Source organism: Micropterus dolomieu, linkage group LG05 (genome assembly GCF_021292245.1).
Source record: "Micropterus dolomieu isolate WLL.071019.BEF.003 ecotype Adirondacks linkage group LG05, ASM2129224v1, whole genome shotgun sequence".
In the NCBI taxonomy this organism is placed as follows: domain Eukaryota; kingdom Metazoa; phylum Chordata; class Actinopteri; order Centrarchiformes; family Centrarchidae; genus Micropterus; species Micropterus dolomieu.
In genome coordinates this window covers 12,737,676-12,764,316 of record NC_060154.1, presented here as the reverse complement: position 1 = coordinate 12,764,316, position 26,641 = coordinate 12,737,676, and the positions used below count along the sequence as shown (strand labels likewise).

The 26,641-nt window shown below is 40.0% G+C and overlaps 2 protein-coding genes across 7 annotated transcripts in view; both read right to left on the bottom strand.

The window, feature by feature from the left end:
- Window positions 1-14,207, bottom strand: part of LOC123971666 (adhesion G-protein coupled receptor D2) — a 108,363-nt gene extending 94,156 nt beyond the window's left edge. For 2 of the 6 annotated variants that reach the window (XM_046050647.1, XM_046050649.1), the window contains exons 1-15: window positions 13,996-14,205; window positions 13,850-13,886; window positions 13,075-13,099; window positions 12,355-12,564; window positions 11,388-12,029; window positions 9,290-9,478; window positions 8,646-8,719; window positions 7,992-8,291; window positions 7,537-7,648; window positions 7,061-7,207; window positions 4,796-4,898; window positions 3,487-3,598; window positions 3,139-3,194; window positions 2,819-2,945; window positions 2,124-2,227 (exon numbers count right to left, since the gene is read on the bottom strand). In XM_046050647.1, coding sequence (XP_045906603.1) covers window positions 2,124-2,227; window positions 2,819-2,945; window positions 3,139-3,194; window positions 3,487-3,598; window positions 4,796-4,898; window positions 7,061-7,207; window positions 7,537-7,648; window positions 7,992-8,291; window positions 8,646-8,719; window positions 9,290-9,478; window positions 11,388-12,029; window positions 12,355-12,564; window positions 13,075-13,099; window positions 13,850-13,885 — 2,237 coding nt within the window. In that variant the 5' untranslated portion in view covers window position 13,886; window positions 13,996-14,205. Of the gene's footprint in view, window positions 1-2,123; window positions 2,228-2,818; window positions 2,946-3,138; window positions 3,195-3,486; window positions 3,599-4,795; window positions 4,899-7,060; window positions 7,208-7,536; window positions 7,649-7,991; window positions 8,292-8,645; window positions 8,720-9,289; window positions 9,479-11,387; window positions 12,030-12,354; window positions 12,565-13,074; window positions 13,100-13,849; window positions 13,887-13,995 lie in introns of all 6 variants that reach the window. The other 4 variants (XR_006825243.1, XM_046050646.1, XM_046050650.1 and 1 more) reach the window with 4 other exon arrangements.
- Window positions 14,208-15,575: 1,368 nt separating this feature from the next.
- kif14 (kinesin family member 14) overlaps window positions 15,576-26,641 on the bottom strand; it is a 21,761-nt gene continuing 10,695 nt past the window's right edge. Inside the window, exons 20-29 of the mRNA XM_046050636.1 lie at window positions 25,561-25,702; window positions 24,509-24,615; window positions 22,826-22,926; window positions 21,405-21,635; window positions 20,908-21,095; window positions 20,285-20,437; window positions 19,030-19,152; window positions 18,788-18,862; window positions 16,672-16,825; window positions 15,576-16,173 (exon numbers count right to left, since the gene is read on the bottom strand). Coding sequence (XP_045906592.1) covers window positions 15,806-16,173; window positions 16,672-16,825; window positions 18,788-18,862; window positions 19,030-19,152; window positions 20,285-20,437; window positions 20,908-21,095; window positions 21,405-21,635; window positions 22,826-22,926; window positions 24,509-24,615; window positions 25,561-25,702 — 1,642 coding nt within the window. The 3' untranslated portion in view covers window positions 15,576-15,805. The remainder of the gene's footprint in view (window positions 16,174-16,671; window positions 16,826-18,787; window positions 18,863-19,029; window positions 19,153-20,284; window positions 20,438-20,907; window positions 21,096-21,404; window positions 21,636-22,825; window positions 22,927-24,508; window positions 24,616-25,560; window positions 25,703-26,641) is intronic.

Sequence of the window (26,641 nt, the reverse complement as noted above, 5' to 3'; positions counted from 1 at the left end):
GGACAGCATTGTAAGTGGGGGATAAGTGGTGGCGTAGACCCCCTCCCCTGTTCAATGACGGCTTCTCAACCCTGGTGTAGATGGCTTCCTTGACACCTCTTTCAAACCATCCATCTTCTCTGTCTAAAATGTGCACCTGGTGGTCCTCAAACGAGTGTCATCTGTCCTTCAGATGTAAGTAGACTGCAGAGTCTTGACCTGAGGAGTTGGCCCTTCTGTGTTGAGCCATGCGTTTGTGTAGTGGTTGTTTAGTCTCCCCAATATACAGGTCTGTGCATTCCTCACTGCATTGGACCGCATACACTAGATTGCTTTTCTTGTGTTTGGGTGTGCGGTCTTTGGGGTGTACCAGCATCTGTCTTAGTGTGTTCTTGGGTTTAAAAAACACAGGGACGTTATGTGTGTTGAAAATCCTCCTGAGTTTCTCTGATACTCCAGACACGTATGGAATCACAATGTTGTTGCGTTTGACCTTCTTTTCCTCCTCTCCTGTAGTTTTGTTCTTAAGAACTTAAGAACAAAACTCATTCCTTTGGATGAGGGACGAAACGTCTTCTAGTATCTTCAACCGAGTCCAGTTGCCCTTGATTTTTAACCTTCGTTGGATAACTATGACCTGGATGACTGAGAATCTTCATAGATACCCAGCTTTACAGGAACAGTGTTGATCCTTAATATCGTTGTCTTTTGTCTCAATCGTGGGGGGATGCGGTGGTTCACTTTTACTGTGATTGGTATGCTTTAGCTTCTATCTTCAGTTTGTCAGTTTGACAGCCTGTGCAGCAAAAGACAGTGGCAGCACCGACGGTTTCAAGTATATCCAGCTGCAGCCTGCAGACCATGACGGAAGTTGACGGAAGTTGAACTTCCAAATATGGTTTGTCCCAGAAGACAATGCGCACAAAACGTGAAGACGTTCATCTCGGCTTACGTACATGATAGATCCTAATGCAAACCGTTTTATTCTTTAGAAGCCAACAACAGAACTTTAAATACACTTCTGAGAAGTTTTTAGGCGAGAAATCAACTGTGTAGATTTCGAAGATCGTTATCGAAAATGTGTTCAAACTTTTTCGGAGTTGAGAAGCTCCGCAATTGCCAACCATAGTGCCGACGGGTGTTATAGCTGCAGTAGGTTACCCCTATCTGCTAGCACAGTGCGCCGCTGTAGGGTTAACCGGTCTACATGCATATAATCAATAACTTTAGGCACATACCCTGGTTAGGGTAAGAGGAATATACTTCGGGGGGCTGTCAGGAATAGCTAGCTAGCTACAGTTAGCTCCCCCAGGCCCAGTCACACAGACCACTGCAGCCAACACAGCAGATGTGTCCAGCAACAGCTGATAATGTTCGTACCGCTGTTATTCTGTCAATAAATTCTCAGTAATGTTAAGTTTTAACCTAAATCAAGACACATCTGGCTCGTGATGTAACATTACAGAATATTCTTGGCTTGTGAAACTTGAAACATTGTCTTATTATTATCATTAGGCTATTATAAATAAGTATTTGCAGGAATTATAGTATAAATATACTATATTAATAATATAGTAAGTATAGTATAGTAAATATTAACACATAACGTACACTGATTACTACGTTGACACTTGACCATAGACTGTATTCACTTGACACCTCTTTCTTTTTTTTATTTAACAACTATGCGTGGACCGAGCGGTCGAGATAACCATCATCACATTTTGTGTGCGGTGGCTTCTGGGACAACCCATATATGGAAGTTCAACTTCCGTCACGTTTGTCTGGTTTTTATATACAGTCTAAGGTTTGTCTGCGGGCTGCAGCTGGACCCTTCTCGACGGTTTGTCAGACTTAGCAACAGTAACTAAGGGGGGCAGGGCTTAGCAAAAGGTCAATTGTCATGTCCACAGATTAGATTTGAATATCAAATATTGACCAAATTTAAAAGATATTAGTATCTTCAAAATAATTATTATACATAGATTTCAGTTCAACTCTTGTGCTACTGTAAATATATAACCTAAATGTATTTAGAAGCACAAAAAGGTGATGAGGCTGAGTTGCATGCATTGGCTCCAACAGACAGTAACCAGGCAGCCATGTTGGCTTTGTATGTAAGGACAAGAAAATCAGCAACTCACTCCAGCACAGTGAACAGCATCAAGGTCACCACCAGCGCACACAGAGACGCTCCAGAGCCGATGAACGTCAGCTTGGTCAAAATAAGCTCTTCCTCAGGACTCCACTGGGACAGAGGGGATAGGTAGTTACGTGAGGAGGAGAGAGAAAAAGAGAGAGGACAATCCTTCTCCCAAGACAATGAATTCCTACTTCATAGCTTAATGTGTAACACAAAATGCCAAAAATGCACAATTTAAGAACGTATTTACTACTTTTTATGTACTTCTGATAGACATAAAGAAGTTCTACTGATGCATTTTTCAAAAAGATGCATGCTGGGAGTGACACCTGTAGGTTAATATAGTGTACTACAAATCCTATCCACAATTTTAGAGATCAAAGATCCCAGACTGGAATTAGATTCCACATCAGGAAGATTTAGATATAAGCCCCCTTTCCACTGCACGGCACCAGCTTGACTCGGCTCAAATCGCCTCGCCTTTTTTTGGTTTTCCATTGCGGAAAAGTTGTACCTGTACCTGCTTCCAGGTACTTTTTTTTGTATCACCTCCGTCGAGGTTCCAAGCAAGCTGAGGCGATACTAAAAGGTGACGTGAAAACGGAGCATGGCCAAACCGAGATGTAAACATCATGCAACCTCTACTTCAGTAAATGTGATTCAACTCACTGCATCACAACACATCTAATGAGTTACCTTGGACTCCAGGTAATTCATCAGCACTGCGAAGTTGGTTGTGTGGTTACACTGGCAGGAAGTGATACCAGTGAGGGCAAAAGTCACCCTGCAACCATCACTGGACCAGCTATTGGTATGATTATGCCTATACAGAACAAAACACAAGCACACACACACATACAAACACACTCAAACACACACTGAAAATATGTCCTAAAAATGAATAGTACACAAAAAATTACAATTATCATTATTTACCCAACAGCCTCAATCTCTATCGTAACAACACGTTCATATATCAGGGCTGTTTATCTTACTGTGGTGTTGGTCAAACTTACATCAAGTTGAAATTCCAAAAGGCACAAACAGGAGTAGGACGCTGTGAATACTCTACCTAGAAAAAGAAACACATTTGCAATTGTTTTCCAGCCAAAAGCTACATTGATCAAAGCCGTGGCCAAAACGAATGGTTGCTTTTTACAAAATGTTTGCCATGAGTAGGAATTTCAGATTCAAGACATACCAGAATGTTTTGAGAACTTTCAAAAAAACAAAACTGTACTCCAAAAAGTATTTATCTCAACAAGCTGTTAATGATTAATAATGTTTCTGATTTGGTCTAAGCTTGTCTGATCAGTCATGAAGTCTAAATGCATATAATTGATAATGTAGGCTTAAAGCAATACCACATGTGATGAGGAAAGGGTGTACTCGACGGCCACAGGGATGGTTTGGGCCTTGGAGATATCGCGGACGGTGGCTGATATGACAGCGGAAGCCAGGTGACCTGGTAGAATTCTGGGAGGGCAGCAAATGATTCGCAGTTACATCTGTCTTATAACTTAAAGATTTTAAATATGCGAAAAAACTGAATTCAAATTACAGGTTTCCACTCTCTGGACAGGTTTCTCCCTACTCTTTCAAAATGATGAAAAAAGTGAAAGCATACCTTATTTGATTGAACTAAGAGCAAATATTGTTAAATTGGAAAATAAAGGAATTTAAGAAAAAGTAAAATCTTTGTTTTGTAGTTGAATGGCTAGAGGCAGTGACAATTCTCCTGACTAATTTTAAATATGGCATGTGCTGAAAGTAATGTGAAATTTGGTGAAATGGTTGAAAATCATATGGTGACTTGTGATGGCAGTGCTCTGTTCAGTGAAGTAAGCCCCGAAAGCAGTGGTTGGCAATAGGCGGCCCGCAGGCCAGAACTGGCCCTCCAGCAATAATATCTGGCCCGCAGCCAGATTGCTTTGATAGCAGGAAAATTAAAAATATATAAATTCATAGCAGCTAGTGAAATGGAACTCAGTCATGACAGCTACAGATATACTCAAATAATCACTTCCTCTTAAGTGATTGTGCCTCCAAAATAAAAGCACGAGAATGTTTTTTGCAGCAATGCTTTATGTCGAGATTATTGAGAGCTTTAAAAAGTTCTGAAGGGCATTCAAGAGTCTCTGGCTTGCTCGACACACCACTGAAAAAGCCGTCAGTAAACGTCTGATTACCCTGAATTTCCTCAGGGAAATGAAAATGAGTGTCCATAAGTTTATGAATGCAGTTCAAATGCCGGGACAAGCACACACACTACAGCACATGCTTTATTGTGAGCATGTGCAAAAGTGTCCTTTTAATCAATTTGTTTAACAAGGGAGATAAAAAATTTTAGCAGTATGTTGGGATTGATCATACAACCAACCCTACCAACGGGAGTCCCGCACAGTACTGACTTAGCTAAAAGTGCAAACGAGTATCCAAGGATTTGAAATAATTTGACTATGTTCTGGCCCACCATATAATGGACTGAAAAAAAACTGTCCCGGTGCCAGACTTATTTGCAGACCCCTGCCCTAAAGGTAGAGTTGTTAATAAAATATGCTACTGACACTTAGCTTGTTTGTTACTGTGAGTGCCTGTGAGTTGACTCTATTTCAGATTTGTCAGCAACATTTACAGTAGAACATAAGAGACAAGAGGTAAACTACAGCCAACCTTTTTACTTTCTCTTGGTTTCTCAGTGGAGGCTCCTGTGGTCCAGACATAATCTCATTCAGATGGCTGTAGTGAGTATGAATAAACATCACTTCCTCATATCCTGATTAAAGAGAGAAGAACAGATTAATTTTTATCCCTTAGTGATACAAAATACTTTGCCGAGCCATCACATCAATATCACAAGTTTTATTTACCCATCTGCTCGGAGTTCTTTTTCCAAAATATCTTCCAATTATTTTATATATTAATCATATTTTATAGTCCCATCTACAGTTCCATATTCTGGTGGCATTTGGGTCATAGCAAAACTTACACAGCAAAGAATGCATCTCGCTTAACATGATTTAACTATACTGTGTTGTAACCTGTAGTATTTTTATATTACCATAATTAACAGAATCAAATGACTCCGTTAATAGTAGTATTTTATGCAAAAATTTTCTAATAAGCATCAAATACAATTTAAATTTAACTACAGTGTATTTCCTGAGTTAGATTAAAACATGATTCATACCAATGATATCTGAATGTGCTTTAATGTCAAGTGTATAAGGGCTTTATTTTGAAGTAGATTAAAATCCTTTAGCCATAAGATGGTAACAAAAATGAAATGTTCACAATATCTATTAGTTCAATGTTAAGAATGCACAAATATGCATGCCTCATCATGCCTCATGCTGTAGCTACAGTGCCTTCATTTTGGCTAGGCAGGAAATTTCAGTTTACAAAATTTAATCAAGATTTTTTCTACAATACCTGCACAAGGCAACTCCAGTAAGGCTAAAGTAAAGTTATAGTTAGGCAACTAAAACACATGATTCAGAGTACCATGACAATACAGTTTTTTATATTGATTTAATAAGATTAATTGAACAGGACTGTTTTGAGTGCACATGTGGCACGTGTTCAGAGAGGCTGCTGGGCCTGATAACATCCTAGGCCGTGTACTACAAACATTTGCTAATCAGCTAGTTGATGTTACACTAACGCTTTTAACATATCACTGTAACAGGAGAGTGTTCCCACCTGCTTCAAGACAGCCACAACCATCCATGTACCAAAAAAGTCTGCAGTGTCTAGTCTGAATGACTGCCGCCCTGTGACACTCAACCCTATTCTGATAAGGTTATTTGAGAAACTGTTTCTCCAGAACCAATAGATCCACTGAGGATAGGGAAAAACAACACCTACATCAGAATGCAGTTTGTGGATTTTAGCTCAGAATTCAGAATCTCCCCCATGAAACTGATCAGCAAACTCTACACTCTGCAACTGGATATTGGACTTTCTCACAAACAGACCCCAGACAGTTCAGCTTGGCAGTCACACCTCCTCAACTCTAATGCTCAACACCGGAGTTCCCCAGGGATGTGTGCTCAGCCCCTTCCTGCTCATGCTCTACAACCCCGACATGGAGAGAACTCTTGTTATGAAGTCTACGGATGACACCACCATCATCAGCCAGGTTTCAAACACAGACCTTATGTCAGGGGGAAATCAACTATCTTGCAGACTGGTGCACAGAACAGCTCACATCTCCACGCTGGTAAAGAAAGCCCAGAAACAACTGTATTTCTTAAGGAAACTTAAGAAGGCAAAAATCCAGAATGCACCCTGATGGAAACATCATAAACTGGCATGGGAGGTGCGCAGCCCAGGAGAAGAGGGCTCTGCAGCAGGTACCCAACTACCGAGCATCAGTGATATCATTGAGGTGAGGTGCGTGCACAGAGCCCAAAGTATACTAAAAGACAGTGCCCACCCCAGCCACACCCTTTTCACACTACTGCTGTCTGTATCCGATGTCATACCACCACACTGCTTAGCAGCTTTTCCCCCTGGCTGTGAGACTCCTAAATTCATCCTCAGCACTGCACCATGTAAATTTGACTTGTTATTTATCCACTCATCTACTGTATATTATTTTGGTATATAACAATTTGCTTTTTGTGAGTAGCATAAAGGGAACTACAACATAATCTTCTAATACAACCCTGTGTTGTAAAATGATAAATTAATCTACCAGTAAATCAATCAGTAAAGAATGTACAAGCAAGCATTTATTTGGCAGCATGCTGTGTCACATTTTGACATTCGAACACAGATTCATACCTACAACAACCACAGTGTAATTGGGAGCAGTAGGAAGAAGTCTGTGTGGGCATGCCAACTATGTACCAAATAACGTAATAGATGTGTGCACATACATTCTGATTTGGTTTAGCCTCTATGACAATTTTTTTGTGTGTGTGTGTTTCATACCCAGTGTGTGTATCCTCTGGAGCTCAATGTCAGGGATAAGCAACTCATTCTGACCACTGCTGCTGGCTGTGTGAGAGCTGACCGCAGATGGCTTAAAGACTTGACTACAGTTCTCTTCAGACAGCTTCTGCCACTTCATGTACACGTCTGGCGACAAAGGAAGTAGACACCCAGATAATAGAGGCAGATTAACGATAATAGTAACCATGTGTAGAAATGCAAGAATATTTTTAATTATGTGTGTTACAAAGCCAAGAGCTACCAGTGGTAAAAAAGGAAGTAGAAATTTCAATACTGATTGCAAAAATGATGGCCTTTTTTCTTTAAGTGAAATATAATGTGCTGCTGTGAAATCTTTTTATCTTCTTTCAGTAATTTCTCGATCATCTTTGATCACCACTGAAACTGTGCTGCCTGTATTTCGATCTAGGCGCAGACAGATAATCAATATTTTCTTTGAAACATGTTTGTATTACCTATGTTCTTGGTAGAAAGAGTGAAGCCTCTCCCCTCAGCAGACAGCATGTCTGCAAGAATTTCGGTGAGATTGTCAATGCTCTTGACAACACTAAATGGCCCCACACTGACCTATAAAAGGAATACAGACCCAACAACATAACGTCAGACAGATTCATGAATGAGAAAGGATGTCTTTCCTGGGTTACGAAAGTTGAGACAAATATTTTACCCCATCCATCAAAGTAGGACCAAATACACAATATAAATATGAGAGGAGACCATGCTAAGATAAAATTAACTGTTGGGTTGAATTTGAGTTAAAAATAGGCTTCTTGCATATAACTCAGAAACGTTGATTTTTCTGACAGGTTAGACAGTTACCATACTAACTATTTTCCAGATTACACTTATGCTGTGAGTAAATAAAATAATAAATTCCGGGGAAACCGATAAACCCAGGTCACTCCCTTACCCCATCCTCTGTTAGGCCCATCCACTGTGTAGCCATGTGGGGCTCCAGCATCAAACTCGCCACCTTTACATAGTTGGTAGCAATGGATACCATGATCTCTGCTGCGTTAGCTCCGGCAGAGTGAGTGCTAGCCAGTGCTGACAGGTCCATCTCAATCATCTGGGTGAGGTAAAGGACATCACTGGAGGTGAGGAGGTTCAGGCCACCGGCCTCCACTGTATGCAGAACAGCTTGGGTCAGCTGCTGCAGCAAGGTCAGATCGCTGTCTGAAGAGGTGTTGACACTGAGCTCCTCCATCACCTGAGGTAAAGAAGGATGGATGGAAGATTTTGAACTTTTTTTTTTTACCTGTTGAAAGGTGGTAGCATTGCAGTATGTAAATTGAGTTTGTATAAAAGTCATTAATTCTACTTTAAATATGGTCAATATTTCCTACATTACACAGCCTAAATGAAACTTTATCAACAGGCTGTGCTGCTGTAAGGTAATGTTGTGATGTTTTTGCTGTATCAGTGTGCACTGTCTTCTTTACATTCTGAGTTATTGAGCTGCCTCTGCTCCAAAATCACCAAGATGAGTTCTTGTTAATTTATCGTACTGTACCACTAAAGTGATGATGTGCTACAGACAGCTCCTGTAAACTGCCCCACTCACAGGTTTGGTCAGAGGATGCTTGCTCAATCTACTGAAGAATGGTGTCTTTGGTAACGTCATAGCATCCAGCACTCCTGCAAACAGAAACAGAGAAAATCTCATACAATATAATGAAATTTATTACAGTAAGACCACACAGCTTTAGAAATTTCCATAGATCTAACGCTCTTTGCGATGCTGACATTGTGTGAACAAAAAATTCTAAATTATGCAAAGGTAGTATTTATTATCACCATTGTACTGGTTTGCATGGCAATGTTCAGGTAATGCTCTATTTCCATGGTATCCCAGTGTAGTGTATCAGTGGTTTCCCCAACTGCTGCAAAAATGAAGGTGTTTTGCACTAGCAAACATCTCCCCTGTACAGCACGCTTTTTGGCTGCTATGTAACATTAGCTAAATTAGTAACAAAGTAATGCTTATTAGCTGCATGCCATTACTAGCTACTTGTCCGGTACAAGCTTAGACTAGACTGGTGTACAGCTCTGTCCTGTACACATACTGTACATCCTGATAGTTAAATTATATTTCAGTTTTCAGAGAAGATTCCCTCCCCTAATCAAACCAAATGATCAGACCAAATGATCACATTACATCAAGACTAGAAATGCATACAACTTCATTGACAGTGGTATTATTGGTACCTTTCTTAAACTGGCAGACAGCCCCTCTCAATGAGTGACACTTGGCTAGGCCCCGTCTGCCAATAATAGGGTCAAAGATGCCACAATCCTCATCAGACTCGGGGACGTGGAACAACTCAAAGGATATAGTTTGATTCTGCAAAGAATTTCCATCCAGAATGGAATCTAACAATGATTTTGGTAAGGTTCCTAAGGAAGAAAATGGTAAGGGTTATTCTTAACATTACAATCTAGAAAATGAAAGATGTACACATCAAGACTGGACGTCATATCCAAAGTAGTGTGGATAGTGCTACCCTTCGGGGCAGGAGAAGCAGACGGGTTTCATTAAATGCAAGATTCCCAAGATATGATGTCATGTCAACACTACACAGCATCTTTTAGCATGTAATAAAAGGTCTGTGCCCACTGTCGTCTAACTGCACAACAGCTGTGGAGAGCAATGACTATTGCAATCAAGCTGACAAGCCAGCTTTTTTTACCTTCTCTATTTATCTGTATCTTATTTCACTCCTTGTGCTGCTGGTGTTTATGAAGCTTAAAGCTTGTGGTCATGGCAAATAACACACAGTATAGTTTAGGCAACGATAACACTTGGTTAAAGTTATAAAACAATTATGGTCATAGTTATTGAAAGATCAATGTCACAGACAAGTAAAATGTGCGGGTTTTTTTTAGTTAAATGCCTTGGTGTTGTTGTGTGATAACAGGACATTGGTCTAGGACACTTAGGAAGAAACTGATTTGACCAGAAGACTAGCTGTTACAATGATTGAATCTATGGAAGATCAGTTGCAAGAGTAGTGTAGCATATATGTGTAAGACTGAACTGGTCTGTTGAGAAAGAGGAAGATAAAACTATAGGAGTTTGAAAGGGCACCAGGCACTGCCATGTTGTATCCAGTCCTATAACTGAAAGATTGAAGGGTCAATCTTGGCAACAGCTAGTCCTTCAACAGCTACTGTACACATACCATGACTCTGTAAATTAATCTTAAAAGACAGGCAATTTAATTCCTACACTGTAACTGAAAATCACTGAGGACTGCAAACACACTATCCTTTCTGCATGCCCAGTTCCAGAAGGTGGAGTCAGTGTTTTGGACTCTCATTGCTCACTGGGGAGCATGATGTCAGAATGGGAGAAGTGTGTTTTGAAGGGTGGGATTCAGAGTGACGTGAGTCACAAAACATTTACAAGAACCATTAGGAGCCCTAACATTTGCCAATTACAACTTGGTCACCATCTCCCCTATTCAGTGAACGACGAGAGAAACAGCAAGAGAGACAGAGATTTCCACTTTCCTTCAATGTCATTAAACTTCCAGTAGTGTTTAAAGGAAAAGAAAAGTGAGTGTGTGTGTTTGTTTATTGTGTGTATGTAAGTTTGCCAATGCATGCCATAAATTCAGAAAGTATTAGGGATATCCTGGATCAGAATACCTGCCAATTCATTCATTTCTTGGTCATCCAGTGAAAAGTGCAGACTGATTTGAAAAGCTGACAGTGAATGCGCTGGAGAGAAGCTCCAAAATAAATTTGAAACACTGGGGTATTGTAGATATAGATCAGAGATTTTCTTGGTCTTCTGCAATTATATCCTTGCAGTCATATAGTTTTGCACTTTGACCTCATGCTGCAACCAACATCTATGTAAATTACATCATGATTTGGGCCTGATCAGAGAGATGAGAGGAGCATGGGTGTAGAGGAAGATGGAGCAGAAATAGATTAAATTTAAGTCCAGTTTTATCTGCAATTTATTCATAGCAGTTGTTTTACAATGATTGGAATGCAGTTTAGCACATCAGGCCAGCTCACATCTTGGCATGTTACTGAAAAGTGAGTAGGCCAAAATGACATTCAAATGGTCTCTATGTGATTATTATTTTCTGCATAGCAACCCCACCCAGTCCTAGTTCCAAATTAGCTTAACTGTAAACAGTATGAAAGTAATGCTTAACTATATATTGGTGTCTCTTCTGACTGTTATGGTGTAAACTAATTCCTGAACTCCCCTGAACTTGGTGATTTAATTAGCTTGATTTAGATTCTGGCAACCCTTCCGTTCTTCCCTATCCTCATGCAACAAATGTACCTTGACATGGGCTGTCTCTCCATAGCTTCGTAAGGGAGGACTCTATTTCCATGGCTGCTCCACTCCACTTGAACACCAGCCCAGAGGGAATGGGTGAACACTGCATTTCCATGATGTAGATTTCGCTGCTGTACAGTACCCGATCCCATATGTGCAGCTCTGTGATGCTCCCCGAGAATGACTCATCCTTCTTAAATGAGCCCCCAAAGATGTCCTGCTCCTGCCCGATAATGAAAAGGCCGTCAGATCCAATGGTATCAGAACTGTTTAAGCCAGCGCCCCTGGAGGCTTCAAGGCCATGAGTAAATAGCACCCAGCGTCCACCATTGTGGCTCCAAGAAACGCACACCGAGTGCCAGGAGTCGTCGTGGGCGAAAGCTTCTTGGTAAGGTCCATGAATGCCATGGACCAGCAGAGCCAGCTGCACAGGCTTGCCCTGGATCAAGTTCGCGCGGAGCTGGAACTCATTAATATATGACTGGATGGAATAAGAGAATATGGTGGAAATTCCGAAGCAATTTGGGTCGAAGCGCAGATGGGTGCAAACAGTCACTGAGCCCATGGAGGGGAACTTGTGCAGGAGACGGGCATGCTTCCTGTCCGAGCGCCCGGTGAACTCCAGAATCAGGGTCTTGGAGGAACCTTTGGTTTCACCCCACACAGAGAGGGAACAAAAGGCATTACTATGAAGGGAAAATCCTGGCACAGTTCTCGGAAAAGATGGAACCTAATTATAAAATTCCACTTTGTGGTTCTATCCCTACTGTAAATACTGGGGGGAAAGTTTTCACTATGGCTAAGAGTGGTGTATGCCAGCATCGTTAGTCCAATTTTATATTGATACCCTTTTTTTAAGCCAGTGAGTGCGGAAAGGTGTCCAGCACATAAAAACAATGAACCTATTATTTAAAAAGACAGGATGCTAACATGTTAATATAAAGTGTCACAAATGGCACACTGAACCTACTTGTATGATACGTCACGACTTTCCCGGCTATCCACACAGGCTGAGAGATGTTCAAGGATATCAAAAAGCTGGTTAGCTCTTGGTTCTCTATTGTGTTGGAGACATCGGCTAAAGCCCCAGAGCGCTTGTTACACAGCTCCCTTGCACTGTTCCATGTCAGGTTATCAGGCAGATACTCATAGCAGGACTCATTGTATGTAAGGGTGTTGGCTGTTCAACAAAGAAAAAAGAAGAAGTTAAGGGAGAGATCCCTACCTCTCAACATCTGCTAAAAAAAGAATGAAATTGCTACAGTGTTTTGATTTGATTCAGACACCCCAAAGGCATTTTAATCCTGTTTAGATCATTTCTGGGACTTCGTGCTATAACCAACACCTCTGGTAGAGCAGTGCCACTGTTTAAATTAAAATAAAATAACAATAATACATTTCCATTCAAAAACAGGTGGATGGAAACACATTTCCTAAGACACACAGCCACCAGCCACATGATGATGTAAATATCTCATCCTTTATACTCAACTGTGACAGGCAAGTGTGGTAAAGTTATGTGAGAAAGTCTTTAATTTGGATGACAACTCTTTGAAGCACTTAAGCATGTATGCTAGTTAGCCTCTCTAACTTCGGGCTCAAGTTACTTGCTAGGTTAGCAACTTGGTCTAACTTTACCATCTTAAATGAAATGGTGTTTAACTGAAAAGATAAATAGGAACGGACTCACCTGATATATAGCTGTGAAAACAAACCTGAAACATAAGTTTAGGTTTAGCATATTGCTGAAGGTATGAAGCCACACAACAGAGACTATTTACTAGTATGAGAAAACACAACAGGTGACAAGAACACCTGCATTTCCTCTGCCAAGCCCTAACGCACCATACTTTTGCGCACCTACATAAATGTTGAAAAAACATGAAAAAAAACGTTGGTTATCAATTCATGAATGTTTGTATTATGCTGAATCCATTTAAACAGTGAGCTATACCTGTGCCTGTAGCATTAAAGATGACTTAATTGCCTGCTATTCTACTTTATGCACTAACTTTACACTGCAAAGAATGAATGCGTTAATGTATCATCTTGATTGACTTTATAGCCAATCAAAAGACAGTATTTAAACTGCAACAAATGACTAATGCAATGAAGCGAAATGAAACTCACTTAATCACAGGGCATATTTAAACATTCATAAAGACAGGAAAAACATCCATAACGACATAAACAATGAATTCATAGTATAAAATTATTATGTTTTTTTGGTTTTTCACAACCAGTACATCCCACACAAACACGGTGAGCCTCATTGCTTTTTGAGCCTAATTTCACAGAGAAATTAGTCAAGAAAATGGAAGCTATTGGGATATGGGCGTTTTGCACAACTCTGAAAACACATTGCCTAGTTAAAAGCTTTACAATCTGTGTGTTAAAAGTCGACGTGTGTTTGTCTAAAATACCCGACAGGAGTGAAAACGTAATTACAAAGATTAAGTACTTACAAGCAGCCCTACATTGGGGAACAATAACCAGTGCATCCTGAAAAAAAACCCCACCTTCATTAGCTAAGAATGGAAAGCAATTTCATCGTAATATGATTCATTATTATGGTGTAACATAAAAAGAAAAACTATTTGGGTAGTTTTACCTGAAGTCTTGTTAAAAACTTTTTTTGCGCGTCTTCTCATTCCAGTCGCGTTGTGTCTGAACGCAGCATGCAACGACTCCTTAAAGCGTCGTGTTTTTTTCTTCTTTCACTAAGTCAGAGACGTTTTGAGTAAGTGTACAGTAGCTCAACGTATTTCTTCTCAGCTGTACTCTATCAGTCCGTCACTACAGTACCGGAGGAACCCTGGCGGTAGCTGGCTCCAGAGCACATGAAGGGAGGATGCAGAAGAAGCTGCAGAGGAGTGGGTGTAGCGAGCAGAGCACAGGAGGGATTCCAAAAGTAGGGTTCAAGGACATTCAGTGGCCCTTCAGTGTGGTGCAGGGTGTCTGCTCCATATACTATATAAATATATATGTATGTATGTGTATGAATATAAAAAGGTCTCATCTAGAGGCGTGTACAATAACAAACACACAAATTAATGTGAATCCATCAATCAAGTAATGGATGCAGTGTATAAACTGGGAGCTCAAGACATAATTCCCAAAAGTTTGGGATCCTTGAGTTTGATTTAGTTCCCAAGATAGGGAACAGGGACCAGCGGGCAATCCACTGCCATTAGGAGTACCTACATTTACAACATAGTGAAATTAATGTATGAAAGATCATTTTGCAGGTTTCTCCGTCCACCTACAACAGAGACCAATATCTCACACGGAGTGAATGCCAAGGTCAAACTGTATGTGTAAATCTGTTGACTCATGTCAAATAATCATTTTTAATTCACTACAAGGTAGCACATTTAAGGAATGCGTATATGAATGTTTTTGATAAACCTTTCCCCACTTACAATGCAGACTGTACTGTATTCCAGTGCCATTCAAAACTTATTATTAGGCGGAGTCTTCACCAGGAGTCCGCAGTTTACTCAATAGTGACATGCAATATAAAAGATTTGGGTCCTTGTCAAATCAAGCCAAGTGAATTTATTGAAGTAGTAAAAGTTTCTATATTGTTTTGAAATATAATTTTCTTGACCATGTGATACACAATACCAAAAGGACATAAAACACTCTTTTGTGAAAGCAGTCTCTCCTGGAGTGCTAATTGGTGTAGTACATGTTATACATCATACAAGAGCGAAACCTCATGCAAATGAGGACACATCATGCCTTTATACAAGAAAGAAATTATGTACAACAGAATAGGGAGAAAACCCTTCATTATTTTTTTAACAAAACACTACCTGAGCTGCTCAATATTGTCCTCCTGTATCAATTCATATAAAATGAAAAAAAAAAAAAAAAAAAACTATTGGCCTCTGAACAATAAAGTACAACAGAGGAGGCCTGGTACAGCATATGTGAACATTCTCTTTATAGCCAATAACTGTTACTAATTTTGATTATACATCATGAATGACACTGTTAAGGGACCACCATGTGTAGAGTTTAAGTCCCAATAAATGTATCCAAAATACCTTTAAAGCTTTTAGTAGCAAATTATTACTAGACTTCAGAAATAATCTCCAGCACATCTTGCTTTTTACACCATATCAGAAGTGACATGATGATGGGAATTATCGCTGTAGTTTTGAAGCGTCCACATATTAAATCCACTTGTTTGCCATATTTATTAGATTCACTTTATTAGAGTTGGTGCTATGTGATATTACAAAAATCATTTTATCAACTTGGATGGCAACACTAAAGAAGTCTGTGCAGTGTCTGCTGCATGACCCACATCTTCTTACCAGCAGGAGGCTCAATTCAAAGTTTTCTCATATTGACAGTACAATCATACATGATGCGAGCACAATATTAAAAAAATGACATAGTATAAATGCACATCACACCCAGTGTGGGCTGCCTTTGGACAACACATCTGGAGGGAAGGTGTAGACTATCTTACTCACGACTCGATTTCTAACAGCACTGTGAGGGGTAGTGCTCTCTTTGGTTAAGATTTTGTCTTGTGTGCTCTTTTCTGAAGTGGCAGAGCTCCTGCTCTCTCCTTGCCCCTCTTGGCTCCAGGAGGACAGGGACTGCAGGGCGGATTGGAGCTCGTCTTGTGCAGCCATGACGCTCTGGAGACTGGGAAGCTGTAGGGACAGCGTCAATGCTCCTTCCTTGGACAGACCAGTGATCAGCTTATCTACAGCCTTGGCAGAGGAGATCAGCTCTCTGCAGCCGCTGAGGGTGGAGTCTCTGTGTTTTCCTGGAGGACAGTCAGATATATGTATATAGTTGAAGACACAAACAGAGTTGTATGTCACATTTTAAACTGAATTTGATTGGCTGAGACACACCAATGCAGTTATAAAACACCCATTAAACTGTTCATTATACATACCAATGCATAGACATTAAAATCAAGTTATTGTTAAGTTGGTACAGAGCAACATACTTTGATGCAAAAGCAACATTGATAATAATTTAGTTTTACTTTAATATAATGCAGTTTTAAAAATCTGCTTTTTTTCTAACATTGCCTCTTTGTTGTCATATACTATAACTGAGCATTTAGAGAAGCATCCTTAAGAATTGAAATAGTAAAAGGAAAAAAAAACAAAAAAACAATTTGCTTTGATCCTTGACATATTGTTACTTCCAGCACTTTTTTCCCCCCCAAAGGATGTACACTGCTGGTGTTTGCAAGTTACACTGGGTAAGAGTTTCAGCTAAACATCTAGGCTGGTTAAGTCAGAAGCTTCACCTCGCAGGGCGGTAGACAGAGATGAATGCAGCTGTCTGATGGCCTTGTTCAGCTGGAACAGCTTCATCGCTGAAGTCCTCAGTTTTTGCAAATGGCAAGCTGAGGCCTCCTCATCCTCCTCCGCCTCCCCCTCCTCTGGGTCAGTCTCCCTCCCCTGTTTGAAAACATGAATGCACCCAAGAAATTAATAGAAGACAGAGCCTATAAACAGTACTACATTTTACAATTACATCACTAAAACACAAACACACCAAGATCATAATTTCAGAAACCATACACATTAATAAAAAAATACACAGTCAATTGTTAACCACAGATTAGCTCTGTGTTGAGATCTTTGCTCAAACACACATTAACAGTAACTTGCTTGCTTGAGGTAGTGTTACTCAATAAATTGTTATCTTAATATTCCCCATTTTCTCAACTGGTCTTGATATTTTAAGCAGTGCTCTTTAGCCCTCAGTTCCAATTTTGTATGTAGCCTAAATACCACTTCAAGAACCACACAGATGCATGGAAAAACAGACCGATACCTGCAAATGATGTCACTGACTGAATGGGGCTTCAATCGTGAGGTGTCCATTTCTATGACATAAACCTAATAGCCTCCTTCCCATTACATGTGCCATGCAATTTACACCAGCACACAGTTCTATACACATTATAAGCTCTTTTAAGCTACATGTAACTTCTATATCTACTGCAAATACAAATTCCTGTCCCCACATTTTCCATAAATGACACACACACACACACACACACACACACACACTCTTTGACCACTAACTGTAGTGACAATTCCTTGAACAAGCTCCTTCCTCCCCATTTACATCGACATTTAAATCATCGCCCTTTTCGGAAGAGCTGCAAAGTCCAACATCTTTTGGTCCAATAAATTGCACAGTACACATTTATAGATGTGTTTAGATCCACAATCACGCACATGTGCAGTGCTTGGTTACATGAAAATAGCTGCTTCAGGCAATAACTCTTTGGTTTATTTGCCAACAATAACACGGCGGGCAGCAAAATGCCCCCACGTCTATATGTGTCAATGACTGGTTTTAACGTAAAAAATAAATAAACGAGATAGAAAAAAAAACAAAAAAAAAACTGCTAGTTTGTGTAGCTAAGATAACGGCAAACAAGCCTGTTAGCTGTGACTGATGCCACTTCATTCAACACATTCATTACCTGAACGATCACCAAGGGACGACTGCAGCGAGATAAGCCTACAGAGCATTGAGCTTTACAGGAGCAATAAAGGCTGAGTGGCATCTTTAACTGTTTAACAGCTGTGGGTGTGGGTATTAATCTGTAACATTTAAGCCTGTGTCAAGATGGAAGATTGTTTTTAACCTTTACATATCCAGGGAAGCTTTGCCGAGCGTGCATACTGTCTTTCAACCACAGTTTACCCAAACAAGTATCAGTAGTTTTTGTAATGAAGCTGCAGACTGCTGATAGCTACTGCCATCAATCAACTTCTTTAATTTTGACAATTTTCAATGTCAACGTTCAGATTTTTTTATATCTATAATTAAATAACAAAATAGAATATGAAAGACCATGAAACAGTAAAGGGAAATTAATTATTTAAGGTGAGTTAGGGTTTAGACAATATAGTAACACCAACAAGCGGTTATAATAACAACACAAACAAAACTTTAGTTCTGAAACAAATGTGAGGTGTTTAGTGTGGTTTTCTCATTAATTGAATTCCAAGCCTTTTGAATTCATTAAGTTAATAGTAATCACAATACATCTTCATCATGTCACCTTTCTCTGAGGTCTGACTACCTCTACAATACATTTCTCAACCCCACAGCAAAAGGAATGCCACAATGCAACAAAGTAGTTCATATTTGAAATTCACCGGATGTTCAGAATATCACGTATTGGCACCAGGAAAAAAAGAATAGAAGTATGAGAGAGAAGCACAAAGGTCCAGTTGATGACATTTCCAGGAGGCCAATTAACACAACACACTATTTAATAGCAAATATCAAGATTTAGTTTCTTAAAATTTTAACAAAACTTTCAAAAGACATTAGAAGCATTATTACAATGTCACCATAACTCCTAGTTTGTAGCATGCTGTGCGGCTGAAACTCACCGTGATATGACAATGCATGTAGCTCTGCAGAGCGCGGGCTAAGTCAAGCGACTTGGATTTCAGGCTCTGCATGACCTGTAGGCAGAGACAAATCATCAGTGGCGATGACACCTAATTTTAAGAAGATTTACCTACACCTTTACAGAGAGTAAATTATCAACACAAAATCTAATCATGTCACCATGATAACTTGTGTGACAGGATGATTAAAATACAATTTCAGCCAGGTTATGATCTCTTACTGGGGTCCTGGGGTAGGCCAGCTGAGCCTCTCTCAGCATTTCTCTGGTGATGGTGAGGCTCTCCTCTAAGAGAGAGCGGATGCCCTTATTGGTCCCCTTCAGCAGACACATGACAAGTGATTGCTGAAAAAAAATGTAATCATATAATAAGATAAATCATACATCGGCTGACAGTATTTTCTTTTAACATAACATAAACCATCCAGATTTTTTTTGTTTGTTTGTAGAATCACAACCAAATCGCATTTCAGGCAGTACATTTTACAGTGTAAAAATAAACGTGTCAGCTCTCTGTGGTCGACAAACTATGTTCCGTAGTTTGGTAATTCTGTACTGCAATTTCTTGTTACTTATCAGCCGACATGCCTATGCTGACATATCTGCAATAATAATTTTTTTTTTTTTTTTTATCACTGATCATTACTGTGGCGTTTTTTAATACACATTTCCCAGAGATCAGCTGTCAGGCAAATTGTCTCCAGCACTGGGAGTTCTTTATATTGGATTTTCTGTAGGACAGTTTCTGGCAGTTTCTTTGTTTAGTTCATCCGTGCTGGTTACTACTTATGATATATCCTGTTTCTTTAAGAAAAGGGTAAAGTTAAAAAATGAATACATGTATACAAAAATGTGTAGGTATATGCTAATCACTGTGTTTAATAAAACTGAACAGAAGAAAACACAATATAATTGAACATTTTGTCCTTCACTGGATTATAGGAGAGCCTTTCCCGATCTTATTTGACTTTATTTTATCCCTTTTATTTTATTGTATTTTACTAATTTTATATTTATCTTAAACGTGTATTTTAGTCTTTTCAATGTTTTCATGCTTTTATCTTGTATTGTTTTTGTATTATTGTCTCTTGGGTATTATTGTCTTTACACTTGTTAAAGCACTTTGTAACTTGTTTTTGAAAAGTGCTCTACAAATAAAGATTCTTCTTCTTATTCTTCTTCTTCTTCTTCTTCTTCTTCTTCTTCTTCTTTGCCCCTCTTACACTAAATGCTTAGACAAATCTAACCATTTGTCCATTACCAAATAATGAGATATCACTGCACTTGCAAATCAACAGACCAACATGCCATATCCATATTCAGCTCAACAATTCCCCACCCCCTAAAATCCTCCATGCTCTGAGACCCACACAGCTAATGTTCCATTCTCCAGTATAGTGGAATGGAGGCTTGATTACAGTGGACTCCAGAGCTTTGACAGAGATAGCAGCTGCTGTGGTATTAATGGTGGCGTTACCTTGCCTGTGGCCTGGGCAGCCCCCTCCACGGCATTCTGTGGCATACCCGTCATTGCCGCAAGGTGGCCAAGCGCAAGCAATGCTGCATCCAGGCACTGACTGCTCTTCCTCCGTGCCTCCGTCACCATTGATGTGATCTCAGATTCACAACCCTAGAAAATAGGGCAGAAAATTTTCATTTTCAGCCCGACAGTCCGCACAAACAGGTTGAATTAAAATTGATGTAACAGTTATTCAATGCAAGCAAGCCAAAAAAGCAGTCAACATAGTCTGAAGGGTGTGTGTGAAAAACTCAGGAGCGAGAGAGGAAAATTGTGTGTTTAGGTGCCGAGGCTGGTAAGGAATTTAGATTTATTTTCCATATATTCATGTTCTGTTTGAGGCTCAAGGTTGAGAATTCCCTTCGCTTGGCTATTTCCATAGATGGCTCAAACAGCTCAGAGCTAAGACACGTCAATTAACATTCTGCCTTTTGATTAGCCACCCCCCTGTCCGAACTGCAAAATTTACAAATCTTCAGTTCAGATTTTGCACTCGACGTGTATGCTGCTAATACCATGAAAAGCACAATATAGTGTCGCTGCATGGCCTTTAATGCAGTGTGGTACTTGTTTGTGTCGACCTGAACGAGCAGCTGGAAGAATCCCCCCATCTTCTTGACTTGGCCCTTGAGTTCCTCAGCGACGGTGTAGAGCAGGCCGGAGGAGGGCTTAATGCTGGCCAACCACTGCATTGTAACAAACACTGCACTCTCTATGGCTGTGGTGGCCCTGACCAGCTGCGTCTGGGCCACCACGTTACACACAAACACTGCAGGAGAAAAAGACATAATAACAGTACATCTGTAGATCAGTCAAAGAAAGAAGGTAATCATGGGCCTAGTGTACAAATTAGTTAGACACTTTCTTATTACAGGTAATTGTATTGAATTTGCATCTCATCCCAAAGCAATCAACAATTTTTATTTGTTTTTTGTGCAGTGTTGACAATTACATAGAAAAATAAAATGTAAAAAAAATCCTAGCTGTTACCTGTCTATAATTAACTATTAACTCTGACTACTAATTAACTTGCTCATCTTCTCAGGATTAAAAGACTGAATTTTAAGTTGAATCTCACCATTTTCCTGGCTGTCATCATCCAGGACGTTGTATAGGTCAGATATGATCTGGACCGCCACATTCACCAGGTGCAGATCAGAGGCCAGCCTGTCCACAATGCTCTCTTCTGTCGCACTACAACCACGCAGCCGGGCCACTGATTGGCCAATCAACTCCTTGCAGATGCCAGGCACGGCAAAGTTTGCTCTGCCGGAATGGGTGGAGGGCGGTTTGACCACACCCATCAAGCCTGGGGCAGACACAGTGAAGAGTTGGGGTATGCAGAGATGACGTCATTAGACCTCATTCTTACAACGCTGGTAAAAATACATTTCTCGCAAAATCAAGTGCAACAACCCGGCCTTTTTATTTAACGACAGTGACACTTAATCATTTCATTTATTTTCCCAACATTTTAATCTGTGTAACATTTTACAAATTGACAATTATTTTATGCAGATAAAACTATTTGAACCCTCCTGTCACCCCTACTGTGGGGACTCACAAAAGCTCGACAGCAGAAGGGACAGTTCAATACTGTATGAGTGTTAACACTACACATTTTTCCTGATAACTATTTCCATCTCATTAAGATCCAAAGACTTAAAGAGGTCTATTATGCTTTCTGGCTTTTTCCCTCTCCTTTATTGAGTTATATACCTTTTTGTGCATGTAATAGGTTTGCAAAGCGAAAAAGACTAGTCCACTCCAAAGGGAGTTCCCATCTCCCACAGAAAACACTGCTCTGAACTGCCTGAAAACAGCTTGTTTGTAGTCTAGCCTTTTCCTTTTGTTCTCTGTGACGTCACAGCAAAATCATAATGATGAAACACCAGTGGAAAAACACTCTGAGCTGCAGCACACAGTCCACCTGCTGCCTCTCCTCTCCCTTCCAAACAGTTACCTTCCAAGCAGCAATGGACATAAAGTTGTTACTGTGATGTAGAGACAGAGCTCAGTTCTAACTTTATGGATGAAAAGATACATTTGTTACAGATTAACTCACTACTCTGAAACTCTTGCTTCAGCCTATGTTGCTAATCTGGTAAGGGGAACATATTTACAGCTGAACTGAAGCTGTATTTACAGGCTTTTCACGATCCACCCTACTCTGCTTCTGATTTGCTAGTAGGCCTCAACTAGGTACTGCGCCTGTGAACCTCCCAACAAAGATCTTGTGGAAGTGAGATGCATTACTACATAGCTAAAATGGAGCATTCAACACACAGGGTGAAAAGAGGGGCTGCAGTTTTTTGAAAATGAAACCATGTAAACCTGTTCTGGTACCACCCCTTAAATAAAATGATGAACCTGAAAATGAGCATAATGTGACCACTTAAGTTAAAACAGTTATATAAACAAGTCTGACATGACAATGGATATTTAAAATATAACGTCAGAAAACAGGAATTATTCAGGCAATTTTTTTCAGTGCCTCACCAGCAGACTGTGAGTAGGCATTGTGGAGGCTCTGAATCGGATGGACCCGGATCTCGTAGAGGCGCCCTGAGATTCTCCTGCTCTTCAACAAGCTTCTGCTCCTGATACCAAACATACCAGAAGCAAACCCCTGTGAGTACCCTGCCAACATTTTATATGTACATGTACAACTATTTGGCATGCTGATGCTCTTATTCAGAATGACTTGGTCCTCCAGTGAACATGAATGTGGTGTTTTTTCAAAGGCTTATTATTACAGTATCCAGTATAGTCAGTGCCGGTCAAGGTTCGCTGTAAGTTTGTCGTCCTAACCAATGTTGTTAAAAACTTGTTAAAAAGTCTGTTACTCTCCGCACTGCCTGTTAGGTTTTTTATTTGGGTGGATTTCCATACTGGATCGGAGTGCTATTTATTTGCTGCCTGGAGACGGCTAATGATGTTAATTTCTCTCTCTCTCTGGACATGGTTAGGGCAATCTAAAAGATGTATGTTTAACATATGTAAAAAGGGTTTAATAAACACACACATGGAATAGTCTGCCAACTGTTATTAGACATTATGAAACATAGTATTCATTTAAATTCAATTTAAAATCAATTTAAATTGTGAAAGGTATCTTGTTATATGTATGAGTTTTGTTCCTGTTTTAGTGTATTTTATGTAATTGTGATAACACCTGCCCAGGGACTACAGTCAAATATTAGCCAAGCTGGCTAAACTGGCACATTTACAGAAATGTTTATCAATGTGCACTGCCTCTGTAAACTTAATACATTTTTAAAAACATAATTAAAACAACCTAGAGGAGGGAAGGTCAATAAACAGCTATGACTATGGCCATAAGGCTTGGACATGGGTATAATGGAGTCAGAGAGAGAAGGGATGAAGGAACCACACGGCCAGTGCCACGTTTCATTTGGCTGGGTCCACTGGTTGTTCAGGCACCACCAGGAGCACCATAAACATGCTTGACAAGAATAACAACAATGTGAGTGGAAAATGATGGGGGTTCTGCATGTACCACAGGTGCTCCGTGTTTGGGTTGTAGAGTGAGAAACACAGACCATTAGTGGCTGTTGCTTTTCTAAACTGCTTGGCCTGGCATGGAAATTAAATTAATAAACAGAGGAAAAAGAATAAAGAGAGGAATATTCTGTGGGCTGCAACTTCACATCAACATTTCATGAGAGAAAGAAGGATGTGTTGAATGTCAAAAATATGTGCCAGGTTGTAAAACACATTAGGGGAAAACAGGAGGACTTTGTGAAAATAACCAAAAAAATAAAAAATAAACAAAGATTTTCCACGTTCCATCCACATTCCTTTCAACTTTCCATACGCATCCATTCGCCTGACATATTGTTCACATTAAAATGGTGCAATAGGCTGTGAGTTCAGTTGTGCATGAGGGCTGCGGGTTTAAGACCCACACACTGAAAGGCAAAATAATTGTCCATCCAAGCCCTGGTCCTGTAAACAACAGTCAGGTGGACACTTTACAGAGAGACTGTCCTGTATTTCCCTCAGGAACACGTTGTAGGTGTTCTTGAACGCTTGCCTGCACACACATTTGAAGTAATTGGACAAGAATACCAATTAAGTCCCTGAAATCTTAAGTAAATGTCAAGTGCTGGAAAAAAGGGATTGATGGATAGGAGGAGAGAGGAAGAGCTGGATAATTACCTTCGGCGGGAGAAGGAGGAGGTGGCAGCAGAGGAGGCCGATATATCTTGCTCCCACTCATCATCAGGGTCATAAAACACATCGTCATCTTTTGAGGTGGAATCCCCCTGCGGAGAGTAAACTACTGCTGACATGCGGAGTCTCATTTACTCAACTTAATGAGAAAAACGCAGCAAAGTGAGGCAGCATCTCTCCGTCAGGCGTAAAACAACCCATTCTGGACTGTAAATAAGGTCAAACGCTTGGGGAATTGGCAATTGCACTTGAGCTGATGTCAGACTCTGAAAATGCAGAATGAGGAACAGACAGGCTGGCTGGTTGAATATGCTTCACTCAACAGGCACCATACATCAGCTTATTAGAGCACTGATCCAATTAAATAAGCAAGTATGCACAAGCTTGCCATGAATTTTCAAGCATTTTGTTGGTAGTTGTCCCTCGTTTATCAGCACAATCATGAGTCTTCTCATCGCAAATTCTTTATCATTATGAGATCCTTAAGGGTAGAAATGTTTATGATATAAGTACGTCCATAATTATTCTTATTCTATACACAATATCCAATAATATTGTCCAATACAATTCCATAAAAACTGTCTATCTAGCCATATATTCTCTGCATCCCTTATTCTACATAAAGATCAGAGGTAATTTTAGATGAAATGGGCTGAAAGACTGTGAAACGCAGCCAATATTCACATGTAATGGAAGATTGGAGTTTCCAATTCATCTGATCTGCAAGTCTTTAGACAGGTGGAGGGAACTGTTAAACCACACAGGGGGCTTCATGTGACGTGAGGGTTCTCCCCACTGTGGCACCCAGTGTTTGATTATTTAAAATTTGGTCAAATCCACCATTACAAAGGTCCAGGCTGTTTCCACATCAGGAATCAGCTCTGTTTTACTCTAATTGTCATTTTAAATAAGAATAAGATTTTAATGGTGCCAGATACTTAAACAAGACATGCACTTCTTAATGTGCTTAAAGACATTAAAACAATCATTAGATCAAAAAGTGATGAGTTGAAAGGCAGAACTGTTTTAAGGCAGACCTGCTCGAATTCCCTCATGGCAGCAATGTTGTTTTGGAACTTGTCCAGGCTCCAAAAAGTGGAGATCCCCAGCTTTGTGTTTTGAACGCGCACCTGTAGCAGACCACCCTGCTCCAGGTTCTTATCGTCTGAGCTTTCGTGTCTACAACAGAGGAGAGTCAAATGATTTTTTGCTTATCTTAAAGAGGATACCTGCTTCCAACTGGGCCTGCATGCAGCTGATGATTTGGTTCCACTGAATTGTTGAAAATGACAGCAATGAAAGCAATGAAAATGCAAATAAATATTATGATGAATGTGACACCCCAATAGGTTTATTGATAGGTTTTTAACTTGGCTAATAAATCATCATATGTAAGGTGTGGCCCAATTTTGTATTTTCAAACCTGCTGAAGACTGTGTTTTTCTTCAGTTTTGCACTGATCTTATTGGCTTCCTCAATCATCAGGGACAACTTCATGGCATCCCACTGTGGAGAGACTGCAATATAGAAATGAAACCACTTCAACCGCAGTCCCGAGTCAAGCAGCATCTGGCTTAGATGGTCATTATTTCAGCCTGATTTGTTAGCACTGGCTGGAAGAGATTCACCCTTGTTACGCCTACAAGAACAGTTAGTACCAAAAATACTATTATCCTTACTGTAACTTGTGATTTTCAAATATATCACATGTGACTCTTAAATGTCAGTCAGTGTGAGAATCAGCTCTCTATACTCTAAATATAAACTACTAAATTCTCAGCTTCTAGGGCACATCACCTTAAGCTGCTGCTAACTTTGACTTTATCACTGCCAATATGCTGCTCAGGGTGCCTCGCTCCCTTTACACCAGGCACTAAATGAAATGGAAATAGGAAACGGCATTATAGCCAGACTCTGCAACACAGACAGCTATAAATGTGGCTGGAAAGTAATAACTAATCCTTGACTTTCCTGCTCTCTTTGGCGTGAGTGAAATATATCAAGTATTGTAGGGACATGTCTCTATTTGGGAGAAGGAAAAAAAATACAAATACTAAAGACAGCTTGTACTGTTTGGTGGCATTGAAGATAGTTCTATTGAAAAAATACTTATTTTGT